Below are 14,863 nucleotides of genomic sequence, written 5' to 3' on the forward strand. Positions count from 1 at the left end.
CCTACAATATTTTTGATTTGAAAAGTAATATAAGGTCATAAAACTAAAAATAATATTCCAGAAAAACAGACTAATAAAGAAACTCCAGATCTCTCCATAAAGAATTGAACTTCATAGATTTCTGTGTGAGCGCACATTGATTTGTGTGTGGCATGGTTCGTTTGTGGAGGTCAGAGGGCAAAGTCAGGTGTCGGTCCTCACATTCCACCTTGTTTGAGACCTAGTGTCTTTGCTGTGTTTTCACCGTGTACACCAGGTGAGCTGGCCTGTGAGCTTGCAATTCTCGTGTCTCTATCTCCTATCTCAGTGTAGAAGTGCTGGGATCACAGAGGCTTGACTGTGTGTCTGGTTTTTATGGGCTCTCGGGGTCCAAACTCAGGTCCTCACTTGCATGGCCAGTGTTTTTACATAGTTGAGCCATCTTCCCTAGCCCTGAAAAAATTCTTCTATAGACATTACAAAAAATTGGATTAAAAAAAATTAGTTATTGTACACTTTTGGTGGCACTGGGGATTCGAACCCAGGGCTTTGTGCATGCTAGGTAACTGCACTACCATTGAACTACATGTCTAGTCTGCATGTTGCACATAAAAAAAAAAAAAGCCTTTAAAAAAGCTAAAGGTATCATGTCAGGAAATGTAGAGATTTGTCATCATTATTTTTAATAAACACCATCATTGATTCACTTTATGCATCTGTGAGAGGAAAACACACGTTTGCCAAGCTAGTGTCTGTACCCTGGAGATCAGCACCAGGAGGGAAGGAGAGAACATTGCTGGCCAGCATCCTTGGATTGCGGTCCAGCATCCTTGGATTGCGGTCCAGCATCCTTGGCCGGGACTGGGTGTTTTTACTGCTCAGCTTGGGATTCAGGTCTGTTCTCCCATCAGAACCTGCAGCGCTGTCCTCTGTCACCTTGCCTGGAACATCCTGACACAGGCATTTAGAACTGAAGGAGGCAGTGGGGAAAGATGCGGGTGTGGAGGTGGGGGACTGATAGGATGAAAAGTGTTGTTTAGCAAAGGGAGTTTGGCAGTAGCGTGCAGGATGCATGAAAAGTACTGGAGACAGATCATTGTACGGCACATGTGCGGATTCTTTCCTTTAAATATAGCTTAGAGAAGTTGTAGTCGTCTCTGCTGTTAATGCATTTTAATATCCATGTAGACTGCGTTTGCATTATGGAATACTAAGTTCATTTTCTCTGTCACCATGTCCTGAGAGAAAGATAGAAACTGTAATAATAATGTTAATTTAGCCAACAAGTTAAAGAAAATTTAATTTCTAGTTCTTATGGTTTGCTGGAACGTGACTTTAACAGTTACATCTATTTCTTGATTTACCCTGACTTATATTTTCAGCCATTGTGTCTTTGGAGGTGCCTCTCAGATGGGTTGGGAGTTGAAGTCACGTCTAGGGAGGGGGCAGATCTTTGCTGTGTACTGTGTCTGCTTGTTGGAGGCACTGATGCTTTGAACATGTTATCTCATTGACTCACAAAGGCCAAGCATGGGAACTTGGCCCTCATTGACCCCCCACATTCCTGTTTTGCCCATGATGTCGCAAACAGCCTCTGGTTTGATTTGAAATCACATTGAGGCTCCCCGACCATTAAATAATGACTACTATAGAAACCTGGAAAGGGGAACAGTCGCGCATTGTTGAACTGGTGGAAAGCAGTTGCTGTCACCATTTTTTATTTTTTTCCCAACTGGGTTTTCCTGTATGGGTATAAAAATATAATGACACGTAAGTATAGTTTTATGTTCTGTTTTCATTTAAACATTCACATAGTTACTATGAAATATTTGTGTATTATATAAAATAAATCTTTAAATTGATATATAATATTCCATGGCTGTACCACACTGTTTCAGGCAGGGGATATTGTAAATGTTTAACCTTTCCATATTTTTAATTTTCAGCATAGGTGGGGCCATGGGATTGCTTAGCTGGCAGCTGGGTGCATGTTCTAGAACATTATTTGGGGGCTGAAACTACCTATGAGGGGCCGTTGTTTGGGTGGCTGTGTTTTTCTGAAAAGGGATGTTTTCCCTGAATACAAGTAACACATAGACAGTGATTATAAAGCCGTTGAAATTGTGTTTCTGAAGACAAGGTAACATCTTGGAATATGCCTTGTGAGGAATGAGCTGGGACTCAACCAGAGATGAAGGGAAGCTTTCAGTGTTAATGAGGCTGCAGGAAGCATTCACATACATGCTTACCCTAGTTCTGCAGCTGGATGAAAACAAGGGAACTGGGCATTCCTAAGGTTGTGAAAGCTGTGCAGGTTTTGAAGTTAGCAGTGTGGTGGAGAATGCTGCCAGGGAGCAAGCCAGAAAGACGGTATGATGGATGGCCAAAGACAGAGTGTTTTTGTATGTGGTGGGAACCCTCTTGCTGTATGGTTCAGTGGGGTTCTGATATTTTTTTTTTTTTTTGAGAAAGTTTCTTTAAGTGAGGAATCACAAAATGATTCATGAATGTATGGTATATTTTATTTTAAATTGAACATATATACTTATTAAATGATATTTTGAAAACAGGTATAGAATTTTCCCCTGAGAATAGTTTCTTCCTCCTTGAATAAAGCATATTCATAATTAATTACAGATTCCATTTTTCATTCCTTTGAAAAGAAACCTAAAGATTTGTGGATACAGAATTGTAAATGTGAGTCCATTTGTTTTTGAAGTAGCTCATCTTTTAGCTTTCATGGGAACAATTGATCTTCACTCCTATGAAATGTTGAAGCAACAAAATTATAACAATGTGTATGTGGGCTTAACTAAGTTGGGTGGCATTGAAACATAAAGCCATCTTCCTGTGATGGGGGCTGATATGTTCCTGGCATTCTGCAGAGTGTCTGTAGCCTTGAGGATTTCTTGTGCCGTAGACCTTGGGTCTGTAGGCTCCAGAGAATGACATACTTTGATTAATCTCGGTAGTTAAGAATGCATTGCTCTGGACTTGACAGTATACAATAAAAAAAGGATTGATCAAATGAGAAGTGGTCAGAATTGGAGGATAATAAGGATTATTCTAGAATTGAGGGAAACTGTCATCTGCTGTAGAAGGATCAAGGAAAGAGTTGGAAGGTCATTGAGATGGCTCAGTGGGTAAAGGTGCTTGCTCACAAGCCTATGACACTAGAACCATATGATGGTTGTCCTCTGACCTCCCCATGTGCACTGTGGTATTCCCTTCCGCCCCCCACCAAATAAGTAAATACAAAAAATAAAAAAAAGGGAAGACTTTAAAAAAAAGCTGTCATATCATTAGAATGAAATTTTGTTGACTTTGAAGAAAATGCCAAGTCTGGTACATGAGGGGCTGAGGAAGCCACTTTTGCCGTAGTTAAGGCCTGGGAACTCTACTTTAAACCTTAACTTGCTGTTGAGTTGTATGTAGGTCCCTCTTCTGAAATGGCAAATGTTTCTAGTAATACACTAAGATCTTGGAGGTTACTGCTTATAGTGATTGGTGTTCAAGGTTGTGTCTTACTTGTAACTCATGGGATGCATGTGTCCCCAGGATAGCTATGAAGGTGGCCTAGTGTGGTTTATAGATGACATCATGTCACAGTGCTGAAGGGCTGGACACCCTTGTTAGAGAAGAATAAAGAGCAACACCATTGATTTCATTTTCACAGTGGTTTTCAACTGGGAGTGATCTTGTCTCCCCAGGCGACATTTGGTAAAGTCCAAAGGCATTTGGCTTGTCACAGCTGGAGTGATCACTGGCATCTAGTAAGTAGAGGCCAGAAATGTCACTCAATACTCCATCAATGCTCAAGATGGTGACTATCAATAATTTCCGCCAAACATCTAGCCCAGATTGAGAAACCCCAAGTTCTGCTGTCACATTAAGGAGTTAACTCCCTTTTGGTTCTCTATGACTGTTAGCCGAACAGATTTTTCCTCTGTGAGCTGGAAAGGTGCTAGCAAAGCCGTATCATTCTGGAGGGATGCGGGGTCCGGTCCTGGTTTGAACTGTATCCTGAACCTCTGAGTGATGCCAACAACCTGAGCTTCTGGCAGCGCTTGCTCCTGCAAAGCAGGGTTCCTGCCCCTCCTGTGCATTGTTTCCCAGCCTTGAAATGCTAATGAGATTGGAGACAGGTTTTTACATTACAGAAGTGGATGATGGGCAGATTGGTAACCAGGGCAAAGTATTTTTGTTTTAAGCCACTCTTCTGAGTGCTTTTTTTGTGTAAAATATTTTTATTCGGAGAGGTGAGTTTTGAGGATTTTAGTAACAGTGCATCCATTTTGCTGAACTTCCATTTTGGGCTCAAGAAGGTAGGTGTGTAAGCATCGTCGCCACTGACAGTGACCCCTTCTTGCCTGGTACTGTGCAGAATGCCTAAAAAGGACACTCAGAGAATCCTGTATTGAGTCTGAGGGAAGGCTTTGGTTAGCATGCTTGTTAGGAGGTAGGGACCCAGGAAGTATGGTGCTTTGGACAAATTCATACATGTATGAGGAAGCGTAAAAGATGTAAGCCTTTTGCTTAGAAATGTTTGTCTTAATTAAGTTTGCATGTAACTGTTGTTATTGGTATCCTATTTAATGGTTTGCACCTGTGGCTTAGCTGCTAAGAGAGGGCTTGATTCTTTATTTTAATGTATGCATTTGTTTATTTCCTACACTAATAATCTAAAGAAGTGGACCACTGTGGTGTGGTGACCTCATGATTCTTGGTACCGTCTTTCTTTCTGCATTCCTCTATGTGTGTATGGTGGCAGCTCTGACTACAGAGCAAGCAAAAACCACGAGAAGAGAGGCAGGAACCCAAGGCTTTCACAGCCCCAGGTAGAAGGAGCCCAGAACCAGTCTTCTGTAGGTGGAATAGTTTGTAGAAGAGCAAAACAATTGTATCAGTTGTCTTGTTTTAAGTGAAAAAATTTTGAACTTTAATCTGTTTCTGTGACCTTGAGGCCTATTTAAGAAAAAGGAAAAGTAAGTGCAGCCTACAGGTATGTTTTACACCAATGTAATGCTTGGTGCTTCATAAGGTCGATTCATGCAAGTACTGTTGACTCAGTTCCCTAACTGCCAGCTCTTAGAAGCAACGTGCCATGGATGCCCTGGCAGAGTGGTCCAAACAAATGACAAGAGAGGCCAGTGAGATGCCACTCGTGTGGCTGTCGCTGGACATCGGCGTCTCCTTAACCCGGTCCAGAAGCCCTGCTTTGAAAACCAGGAAAAGAAAATATTCAGGGATAGTGGGTTGCTGGGGACGTGGGTCTGTTTGCCAGGGCCGACCCGATCATGATGTAGAGTGCAGCCAGCCGGGGGCTAGCTTCGGCCTCTGGCTACTCTGGCTTACATGCACATGGCCGTGACTCTACTGAGATGGTTTTTAAGACAGACTCTGTTTACTGTTTGTGTGTGTCCGTTTGTGGTTGTGGCTCCAGTTCCCAATGGGGAGATAGGGAAACGCATCTCAGCGATTCTCACCCAGTCCCACTGGACTTAGCACTAACCTGGAAGGCACACATCGGTCTCTGAGGACGTTCATGCACTGCTTCCAGCGCAGGGGGGACAGTCCCAGAGCAGAAACAAATTCAGTGGGTGACTGTGCTTCCTGTGGTAAAACTAACTCAGTCCTTTAAAAGTTTTCATAGTAGAGAAATTTTAGATCTCCTTAATTTTGTGTTCATAAATGTTCCATGTCTACCTTTTGTATGAAGTTTGAGTTAATTTTATAATTCTTTGTAACTAAAATTGCCTAGAATGAATACTGAGGGTCTAAACTTTATTATTTGTTATCTTTAAAGTTAAGTTGCTCATCAAAGAATCTGAACTATCAAGACAATAGCAAAAGTATCTTAAGTGTCTAGCAAGCCGAAAATAGGAAAAAAAAATCCATAGATTTATCTTTGGAAATTATGTTAAAACCTAGCATTTTGAGATTCTTTTTGGGAGGTAAGTTCCTTTTAGGGATAGAGCTTAAGATTCTCTTTGGGGTATATTGGACATTTTGAGTCTTAAAAGAACTTGCTTTTCTATTTTTGTTCTTAAAGAATTTATGTATTTGTGTGTGAGTATGTGTGTGTGTCTGTGAGTATGTGTGCCTGTGAGTGCACACTCGTCTGTGCCTTCAGGCGGAAGCTGGGAGAGGGCCTTGGGTGACTCCTATCACTTTCTACCTATCCCTTTGAAGGTCTTCTCTACACCTAGGCTTTATGCATTTCTCAGTGGGCTGGAAGCCAGCAAGCCCCAGAGACCCCCTGTCTGTGTCCCACTTGGTGCTGGGTTACAGCTGTAGTAAGATGCCTGGCTGCTTGTGTGGGTGCTGGGATCGGAACTCCGGTCCTCATGTTTGTGTGGATGGTGCTCTTAACTTCCGGGCCATCTCTCTGGCACACAGAACTTTTTTTTAATTGTCTTACTATTGTACCAGTGAATGAGATGCATGCCCAATACATTTGTTCTTTTATTAATCTATATACATTATGTATGTGTGTGCGTTGTGTGTTGTATGTTTGTGTATGTGTGTGTGTTGTGTATATGCGTATGTTTGTGTATATACGTGAAACAATGTTTTCTTCTCTTACAGAGTTAAATGTGAGAGAATCTGATATCAGAGTGTGTGATGAGTCATCCTGTAAATATGGAGGTGTCTGCAAAGAAGATGGAGATGGTTTGAAATGTGCATGCCAATTTCAGGTGAGAAAACCAAAATGAACTATTTTGATTTTTTTCTCCCTATTTTATAATAATCCTACATTCTTCAGATAAACGGCACACAGCTCCTTGGGCCCCACAGGAAGTTCTCCTCACAGCCCACTGGTTCTGTCTTGCCAGGTGAAGTCCTGTTGTTACTTGTGCTTTCTGTGTTTGGTTCGAGAAATTAAAGGGGTCAGAGTGACTCTGCTAGATGTGAACACGGGTGGGAAGGATGTTCAAGTCATATCCGAGCGTGAGCTTTGCCACCGTCGGGAAAGGGCAGGTGCTGTAGCCGCAGCAGCCTCTCGGTGAGCAGGTTGGCACGATCTCCTTTTTCTGTTGGCCTGGCTCTTCTCCCTTTCCCCGTTAACCCCCCCCCCCCCCCCCATTGCTATTGCAGCGCTTTAGAACCAAGATGAAGTACCTCAGGGGAGTCGGTTAGAGACGGGCTGGAAATTGGAACCCTAACCCAAGAGCATGGTGCCTTAGCATTTCCTTCTGGAGTTGAGCTGTGCTGTTACTGTATGAAAAGCAAAAAAGAGAAGTGGAGAGTGTGACTTATTATTTTTTATTTCATGTGCATTGGTGTTTTGCCTGCACTTATGTCTGTGTGAGGGTGTTGAATCCCCTGGAACTGGAGTTACAGACGGTTGTGAGCTGCCATGTGGGTTCTGGAACTTGAACCCAGGTCCTCTGGAAGAGCAGCCAGTGCTCTTAACTGCTGAGCCATCTCTCCAGCCCTGTTTACCCATCTTCTTTGATTAAATTATAGTCTAGCTGTAGACTACCCTTGTTCAGAATTGGAGACGAGGTGTAGAAGGAGCTTGGCTGGTTTTCGCTGATAGTCTTGTTCTAACTAAGCGTGCCTTTTTGAGTTTTGAGGGGAGGAAGGGCTTCAGAAGGCAGGCCTACGGCTGAGTAGAGTTAGTGTTTCTGGTAACCCAGTGACCTCAGGCAACTGTGTGTCCTCATTTTCTCACGGGTGTTCCATCTGAACAAAGAAGGCACATTTCCTACATGTAGGGTGTAGTAAGAGCCAGAGGGTAAGAGCACATGTGTTGGAAACTTCTTTGAATACTGTACATCATCACGATATTCCACTAGAAGGAGCGGAGGATGGAAATGATGGGGAAGGGTAGCTGTGTATACTGCGATTGACCACCCAGTCAGGTTCTCAGGGTCAAAGAGGCGTTTCATTCCCTTAGACAGAGCGACACTTCTGTGGGGGCAGCTCACAATAACCACTTTCTTCCACGCTTGCGTCGCCTGCTTTGGCTGGCTTCACACCCTTGCTGCCCCTTGGCTGGGGACATCAGGTCCTTCTGTGCCTGCCTTTCCATGAGGCTCTTTCATTTCCGTGGAGCTGGCCTTATATTCTGCTTTCCTTCAGTTTTTGCAAGCCCTTGAGATTTTTTTTAAAGATTATATTAAAAAAAAAAAAAAAAAGGAGCCTTTTCAATGTCCTTGAAGAGCTAAAAAAAAAATCTTTCCGTGATCTGCCTTAAATCCTTTGGTTCTTAACCTGTGGCGAAGCAGGAAGAGAACGACAAGTGAGGAGGTGAGATCAGTAGATGCTTTTCCAGGCTTGCTGGATGCTGCGTTTTAGGCTGGATGCTAAAGATGTTTAAAGACACTTTCCGCGCCTTGTAGGGCAAACCGCCTAAGGGTTTAAAGCATGATTTTTTTTCCCCTCCTGCTGAGGAATCCTTCCTTTGACTGCTCTGCTGTCTTCCTATAAGATTATAGATCTGTTCATAAAACCCGAATTATTGGCAAGCTTAAAAAAATGGCTTGATATGTATATTAGGCATATCTCTGCTGTGTAAATATTAACAGTGATAATCAAATCGTTTGAAAGATTGCTTATAATTCTGCACGCTTTCCGTGCTAATACAAGCTTCTGGAGCATGATTTAAGTTCCTTTCACAGAAAGTAGAATTGTATATAACTGCAAATTTTGTTAGCTGGCTAATAAAAGCCAATGTCTTGCTCCCCATATAAACAAAGCCACTTACTAATTATATGCATAGTAAAATTAATAGTACATCTTTCCCGTAAGACTTAGTGCCTCTAACTTTCCCCTAGTTTTCTTTCTTCCTCGTTGTATTTAGGGTTCTGTGGGCTGTCTTCCTGTGTTTGTGTCTGTTTTTAATAGCTTACACGGTCTCTGTCTCTTACTAGACCTTTGTACTGGAGTTTTCCACAGAAATAGAAACAGCAGGATACCTGCACATTGTGTGAGAATTTGTGTGAGAGCGTTGGAGAAAGGGACTAGTGAGGAATTAGCTTATTTGATTATAGAGGCTGAGATCCCACAGCGTTTAGGGCTGAAGACTCGGGAAATGGAGTGGTGTGAGTCCCTGTCTGAAGACTGAAGACCATACCTCAGTCCAGCCAGAGGGAAGAGCATTCCCTCCACCATTTTGTTCTGTTTGGTTTCTCAACAAATTGGATAACGCATATCACCCGGGGGAGGGCAGCCTGCCTGCCTTCCTTGGTTCACTGATTGCAGTGCTAATTTCATTTGTAAATGCCCTCACAGACATATCCAGAAATAACTTTAAATCCCGGCACCCCAGGGCCCCGTCAGGTTGCCACATGAAATTAACCATCACAGCTATGTTCGTCCTACTTTCCTTGCTGTGACAGAGTACCCAAGCAGAGCAACGGCATGGGGAAAAGGCCCATTTATTTTCTTAGTTATTGGAAAGGCTTATTTTGGTGCACGTTTTCAGAGGTTCAGTCCATCATGGTGTGGCGGGGTAGACAGGGTCACATGATGGTGTCCAGGAAATAGGAGGAACTAGTGTTTGTGGGCTTCTTCCTCCCCGTCCTAGTCTCCTCAGGCCCCCAGTCTATTGGGTGGTACCACCATATTCAGGGATGGCCTTTCCTCTAAGGACATGTCCAGACTTGTGCTTTAGTAAGCTTCTAGGTACCTATCAGTCAATCAGGTTGACAATCAAGATGAACTCTCCCGGCAACCTACCTACTTTATTGTGACCCACATAGTTCCTGGCACACAGTAGGTGTACAACAAGTGCTTGAATCGATGTAGTTCCGGAGGTGTATAATGCTGTGTCTTTCAAACAGCTTCAAATAGCTGGTGGTATCATCACAACCTTAATAACAGAGAGGTTGCTTTCCCATCAAAGGTGGCAGAGTAGGGGTTAGAGATGGCATCAGTCTGAAGGTTTTAACATTGCTGGATCCCTTCATTTGTCCATAAGTTTACTGGGGGGGGGGGGCTCCGAGAGAGACCCAAGAATGATGACAGATCTTCTTTCCCATCTCAGGTTCACTCTGAGGTATGTGCTTGAGACTGATTGCGGTCATGTTAGGACCCTTGCTTACCATCACCAAGTGACTTATGGGTGAGACTGAATAATTTGTGTGTAGTGTCTAAAGTACATCACTCGGGAGCAAGCGTGACTCTTCCACTTAGTAGCTGTGCTCCTATGTCAGAACTCAAGACTTCAAAATGACAGCAACAGCAGCAACCACCACTAATATTTACCATGGCCAGATGTGAACGCCGTAGATAGCTTTCCCTTATTTATTTATTTATTTTTTGGTTTTTCGAGACAGGGTTTCTCTGTGTAGCTTTGTGCCTTTTCCTGGAACTCACTTGGTAGCCCAGGCTGGCCTCGAACTCACAGAGATACGCCTGGCTCTGCCTCCCGAGTGCTGGGATTAAAGGCGTGCGCCACCACCGCCCGGCAGCTTTCCCTTATTTAATCCTCATAACATTATTAGAGAGGATCTATAAGAGTTGCCTTTAGATGGCCAAACACCCTAATTGTCGTGCTAGAAACCCCATCCAATGACTGAGGGAACTTGATGCCGAGATCCACGGCCAGGCCCCGGGTGGAGCTCCGGGAGTCCAATTAGCGAGAAAGAGGAGGGTTTATATGAGTGAGAATTGTTGAGACCAAGGTTGGATAAAGCACAGGGACAAATAGCCAACCGAATAGAAACACATGAACTATGAACCAATGGCTGAGGGACCCCCAACGGAATCAGGTCCTCTGAATGGGTGAGACAGTTGATTGGCTTGATCTGTTTGGGAGGCATCCAGGCAGTGGGACCGGGTCCTGTGCTCATTGCATGAGTCGGCTGTTTGAAACCTGGGGCCTATGCAGGATCGCTTGGCTCGGCCTGGGAGGAGGGGACTGGACCTGCCTGGACTGAGTCTACCAGGTTGATCTCAATCCTCGGGGGAGGCTTTGCCCTGGAGGAGGTGGGAATGGGGGGTGGTCTGGGGGGGAGGGGAGGGAGGCGGGAGCGGGGAGAACAAGCGAATCCGTGGCTGATATGTAGAACTAAATTATATTGTAAAATAAAATAAAGTAAAATAAAAAAAAGTGGATTCTATATCCCCTTTTTTATTTTCAGAAAAAAAAAGATCCCTGAATCTAACCTCCTTTTTTTTCCTGACCATTATTCATAACAATTTGTAACCAGTCTCCCTAAAATGATAATAAATATACATAACCCATTTTGGGGGAATGTGGAAAAAAAAAAGAGTTGCCTTTAGACGGATGGGGAACATGGTGCTGGTTTTATAGGGGTGATGGGCCCGGGATTTGGGACTTCAGAGCCCTGGCTCTGACTTTGTCATGGGCTTCATTGGTTGTTTAATGTTTAAGTCCATAGGACATTTAAAGCTGCTGCCCAGTGCTTACTGGGATACTGTTTTATAAATGTTAAAGTTTCCAGTCCTATCAAACTCAAAACTCAATCACCAGTAGCTTATGTTCCATTTTTTTTATTATCTTTAAATGAAATTCATAATGTAACCCACATAAACACACGATTAAAGAAATGAATGTGGTACAAAATTTTAATATAAAAGAAAAATAAAGGTCATTTATGATATGAATATTTCATAATTTACATGCTTTGCAATGATTATGTTAGAAGAAGACAATATAGTACTCAGGCACTTATATCTACTTATAATGAAGTTAGATTAAAAATATTCATAAGCAGTTTCATATACAAAGCCTTCTAAATAAAAATTTAATTTTAATAAAAGTTTGTGTGAGATTTTGCTGATATTGAACATACAGTAAAACCAACTTGGTTGTAAGAGAGTTTGTTAGTTGGCCATTGCTGAATTGTACTGATATGCCGTATTTATATTTCATACACTGAGACCAACCACTTAAAAAAGTAGATAATAGTAAAAGTAAATCTTGTTGATTGCGGAAAAATTGAGACACACAGAAAATTTAACATATGATACGAAAATATATTGACACTTTCTTCTAGAATTTATGCGTATTTTTCTAAATTAGATTGAATGCAATGTATTTTCTTGCTACATTTCATTTTATATTATTTTGTAAATTTGCATTCAGTTTCACAGATAAATAATACTTTTTTTTAAAAAAGGACAAGTTGTGCATGATGGCACATGCCTGTTATCTCTGCACTGAGGGCAGGGGAGAGTTCCTTGCTAGCCTGGACTACATAATGAGTCCCTGTTTCAAGAACCTCCACCTCCCAATTCTCATTTTCAGTATACAACCCTGATTGCTAATGAAGGTCAATTTCTTTTATATATTACTTGGCTGTTTATAATATTTTGTAAATATTTTGTCCCATTTAAAAAGAACATTTGCACTACTTTTATTTAAGTAACAGTGATAGCTTGTATCATATTGTGATACTTTCCCCAGATTTTGAAAGTTTATTTATGCTATTTTAAAAAAGATATATTTAAAAAAAAATTTAAATTATGTGTGTGCAACTATGTCTCTACGTAAGTCTGTGCAGGTGCCCATGGAATCCAGAAGATATTGGATTGCCAGGAGCTGGAGTTACAGGCAGTTGTGAACTGCCCAGTGTGAGTACTGGGAGCTCAACTCTGGTCCTCTGCAAGAGCAGAACATGCTCTTAACTGCTGAGCCAGCTCTTCAGCCCCCCATTTGTGCTATTTTTGACAAGTAGACGTTCTAAACTTTTTTAAGCATGTAGAGCCAGTGTCACTTTTCACGTCTCATCACCATGTATCTTCATCCTCCTCATTCCTGTTTATCCTTCAGTGCACAGTTTGAATTCTACTTTCTCTGAGTAGGTTTTTCCTTTAACACCCTAGCTTTTAGAACTGGAGGTCAGGCATTGCACTTCCTGTCTGACTGATTGATTCTAAATCACGTGATTCCAAATGCGATTTAGTTTTGCAATTTTTTTTTTCCCTATTCTAACAACATTATAAGATCTCTGAGAACAGAGATTGTGGTGTATTTCTTTGTGTCTTCCTGTTCCTTTCCTGGGACTTTACTACTGGATGTATTGAGTAAAGAAATTTTAATGATAAAGTGACATCACCTAAGCAGCTCTTTATAAACACTGTCACGGCTTTCCTCTTAATATTTCTGTGGGTTTTCTTAGCAAACAAATACAGTAGGTTGCATTTATTGGCAATTGGTAGTTATTTTCATTATGAACGTGAGAAAAATCTAAGAGGCAGAGGCAGGTCCTCTTTGTTAAAAATCAAATACAGGGACAACCTGTGCTAGCAGTGGAAGAATACCATAGAATTATGCTTTGGGGTTCATGAGTGTCAACTATGCCATTAATATTCATGCCTAGTTCTGAGAGTGTATTTTTGTGTTTTTTTTGTTTTTTTTTTTTTGCAGTGCCATACAAATTACATTCCTGTCTGTGGATCAAATGGGGATACTTATCAGAATGAATGTTTTCTCAGGAGGGCTGCTTGTAAGCACCAGAAAGACATAACAGTGGTGTCACGTGGACCTTGCTACTCCGGTATGTATGATGTTAGAAATGGTTCTGCCATATTTTCCAAAAGGAGACTTGAGCCATAAGTGTTTGGCTCCCATTGCCGCGGGGATTGATTGTGATTGATGGAGTTTTATTCATATTTTATGTTACTGCTTCTTGATGGGGTGATTTTTGTATTGACTGTATGTCTGTTTTATGTGAGGATGTCACATATCCTTTGCTTGATAGCCCAAACATTGAACGTTGGAGTTGGGAACTGGCATGGGATAGGTTTATTTTTATTTATTTATGTTTTTGAGATGATTGTCTCTAGCAAGCCTCTATGAACATTTCAGATTGTAGTTCTTTTCCAAATTCTTTTCTCCTTTCTACCCAGCACCCCAAACCACCTTATATATGCATATATGTGTGCAGGTATACTCCTCCATGTGTGGATGTGTGAAAACCAGAGGGAGACATCTGCTATCTTCCTTATTACTATTTTATTTATGGGTATGAGTGTTTGACCTGCTTGTCTGTAAGTGTACCACATCTGTGCAGAGCCCTAGAATGTCAGAAGAGAGTGTTGAATCTTTTGGAACTGGAGTTGCGGTTGCTGGGAAATAAACTCAGGTCCTCTGTGATGGCAGTAAATGCTCTTAACCACTGAGTGGTTTTCCAGCTCCTGCACCTTATTTCTTTGAGATATGGTCCCACTGCATCTGAAACCCTTCTTAGATAGTTAGACTGGCAGGCCAGGGTGCTCCCAGGATCTGTCTTTCTTTCTCTGCCTCCCCAGTGCTGGTGTTACTGGAGCATGCTACCACATCAGGTTTTGTACACAGATGCTGGGTGTCCAAACTCAGATCCTCAGGCTTGATCGTGGTAGTGCGGCTGGCCCTTATCCTGTGCCCTGTGGCTGGCCCCCTCTTCAGTTCTCTTGTAGAACTTGCTCCTTATAGATACTCCTATCAGATATGCTCTAAATTACTGCCCAGAAACCTAGGTCAGATATCAGACTTCTTTGGACAAGGAGAACTTTTTTTTACTGTACACAAAACAATTAGGTGCGGAGAGAAAAAAAATACTGTGTTCTTGGGCTGTCATGTGATGTTGTTGTTAGGTGTCATGTGATGTCCGCATATACTTCTCTAAGTACATTGTGCTTCACAGGCTTGATCTAGATGTTTTTGCGAATCTTTCTGATGCCACATTAATCATTTATGAGGAGCACGTGCTTACGACACCAAGTGCTTTGATAGGCAGTGAATGTGAAACAGGAGGTAGAGTGATCTGTTGCAGAGAACCCTGGACTAGGAGTGGAAGGCCTCACGTTAAAGTTATCCAAACTTTTATTTACCATGGAACCTTGTACAGGCCACTTGGACTGTCTGAACTCCGTTTCTCTAAATCATCACATGGGGATTAGTCTTCTGGGCTTGTTAAGCTTGGGA

At 42.1% G+C, this 14,863-nt stretch overlaps 1 protein-coding gene across 1 annotated transcript in view; it reads left to right on the plus strand.

The window, feature by feature from the left end:
• Tmeff1 (transmembrane protein with EGF like and two follistatin like domains 1) overlaps positions 1 to 14,863 on the plus strand; it is an 83,218-nt gene that overhangs the window by 11,969 nt on the left and 56,386 nt on the right. The window contains exons 2-3 of the mRNA XM_059254338.1: positions 6,568 to 6,677; positions 13,325 to 13,454. Of these exons, the coding sequence (XP_059110321.1) occupies positions 6,568 to 6,677; positions 13,325 to 13,454 (240 nt within the window). The remainder of the gene's footprint in view (positions 1 to 6,567; positions 6,678 to 13,324; positions 13,455 to 14,863) is intronic.

The sequence above is a fragment of the Peromyscus eremicus genome, chromosome 2, assembly GCF_949786415.1.
Source record: "Peromyscus eremicus chromosome 2, PerEre_H2_v1, whole genome shotgun sequence".
In the NCBI taxonomy this organism is placed as follows: domain Eukaryota; kingdom Metazoa; phylum Chordata; class Mammalia; order Rodentia; family Cricetidae; genus Peromyscus; species Peromyscus eremicus.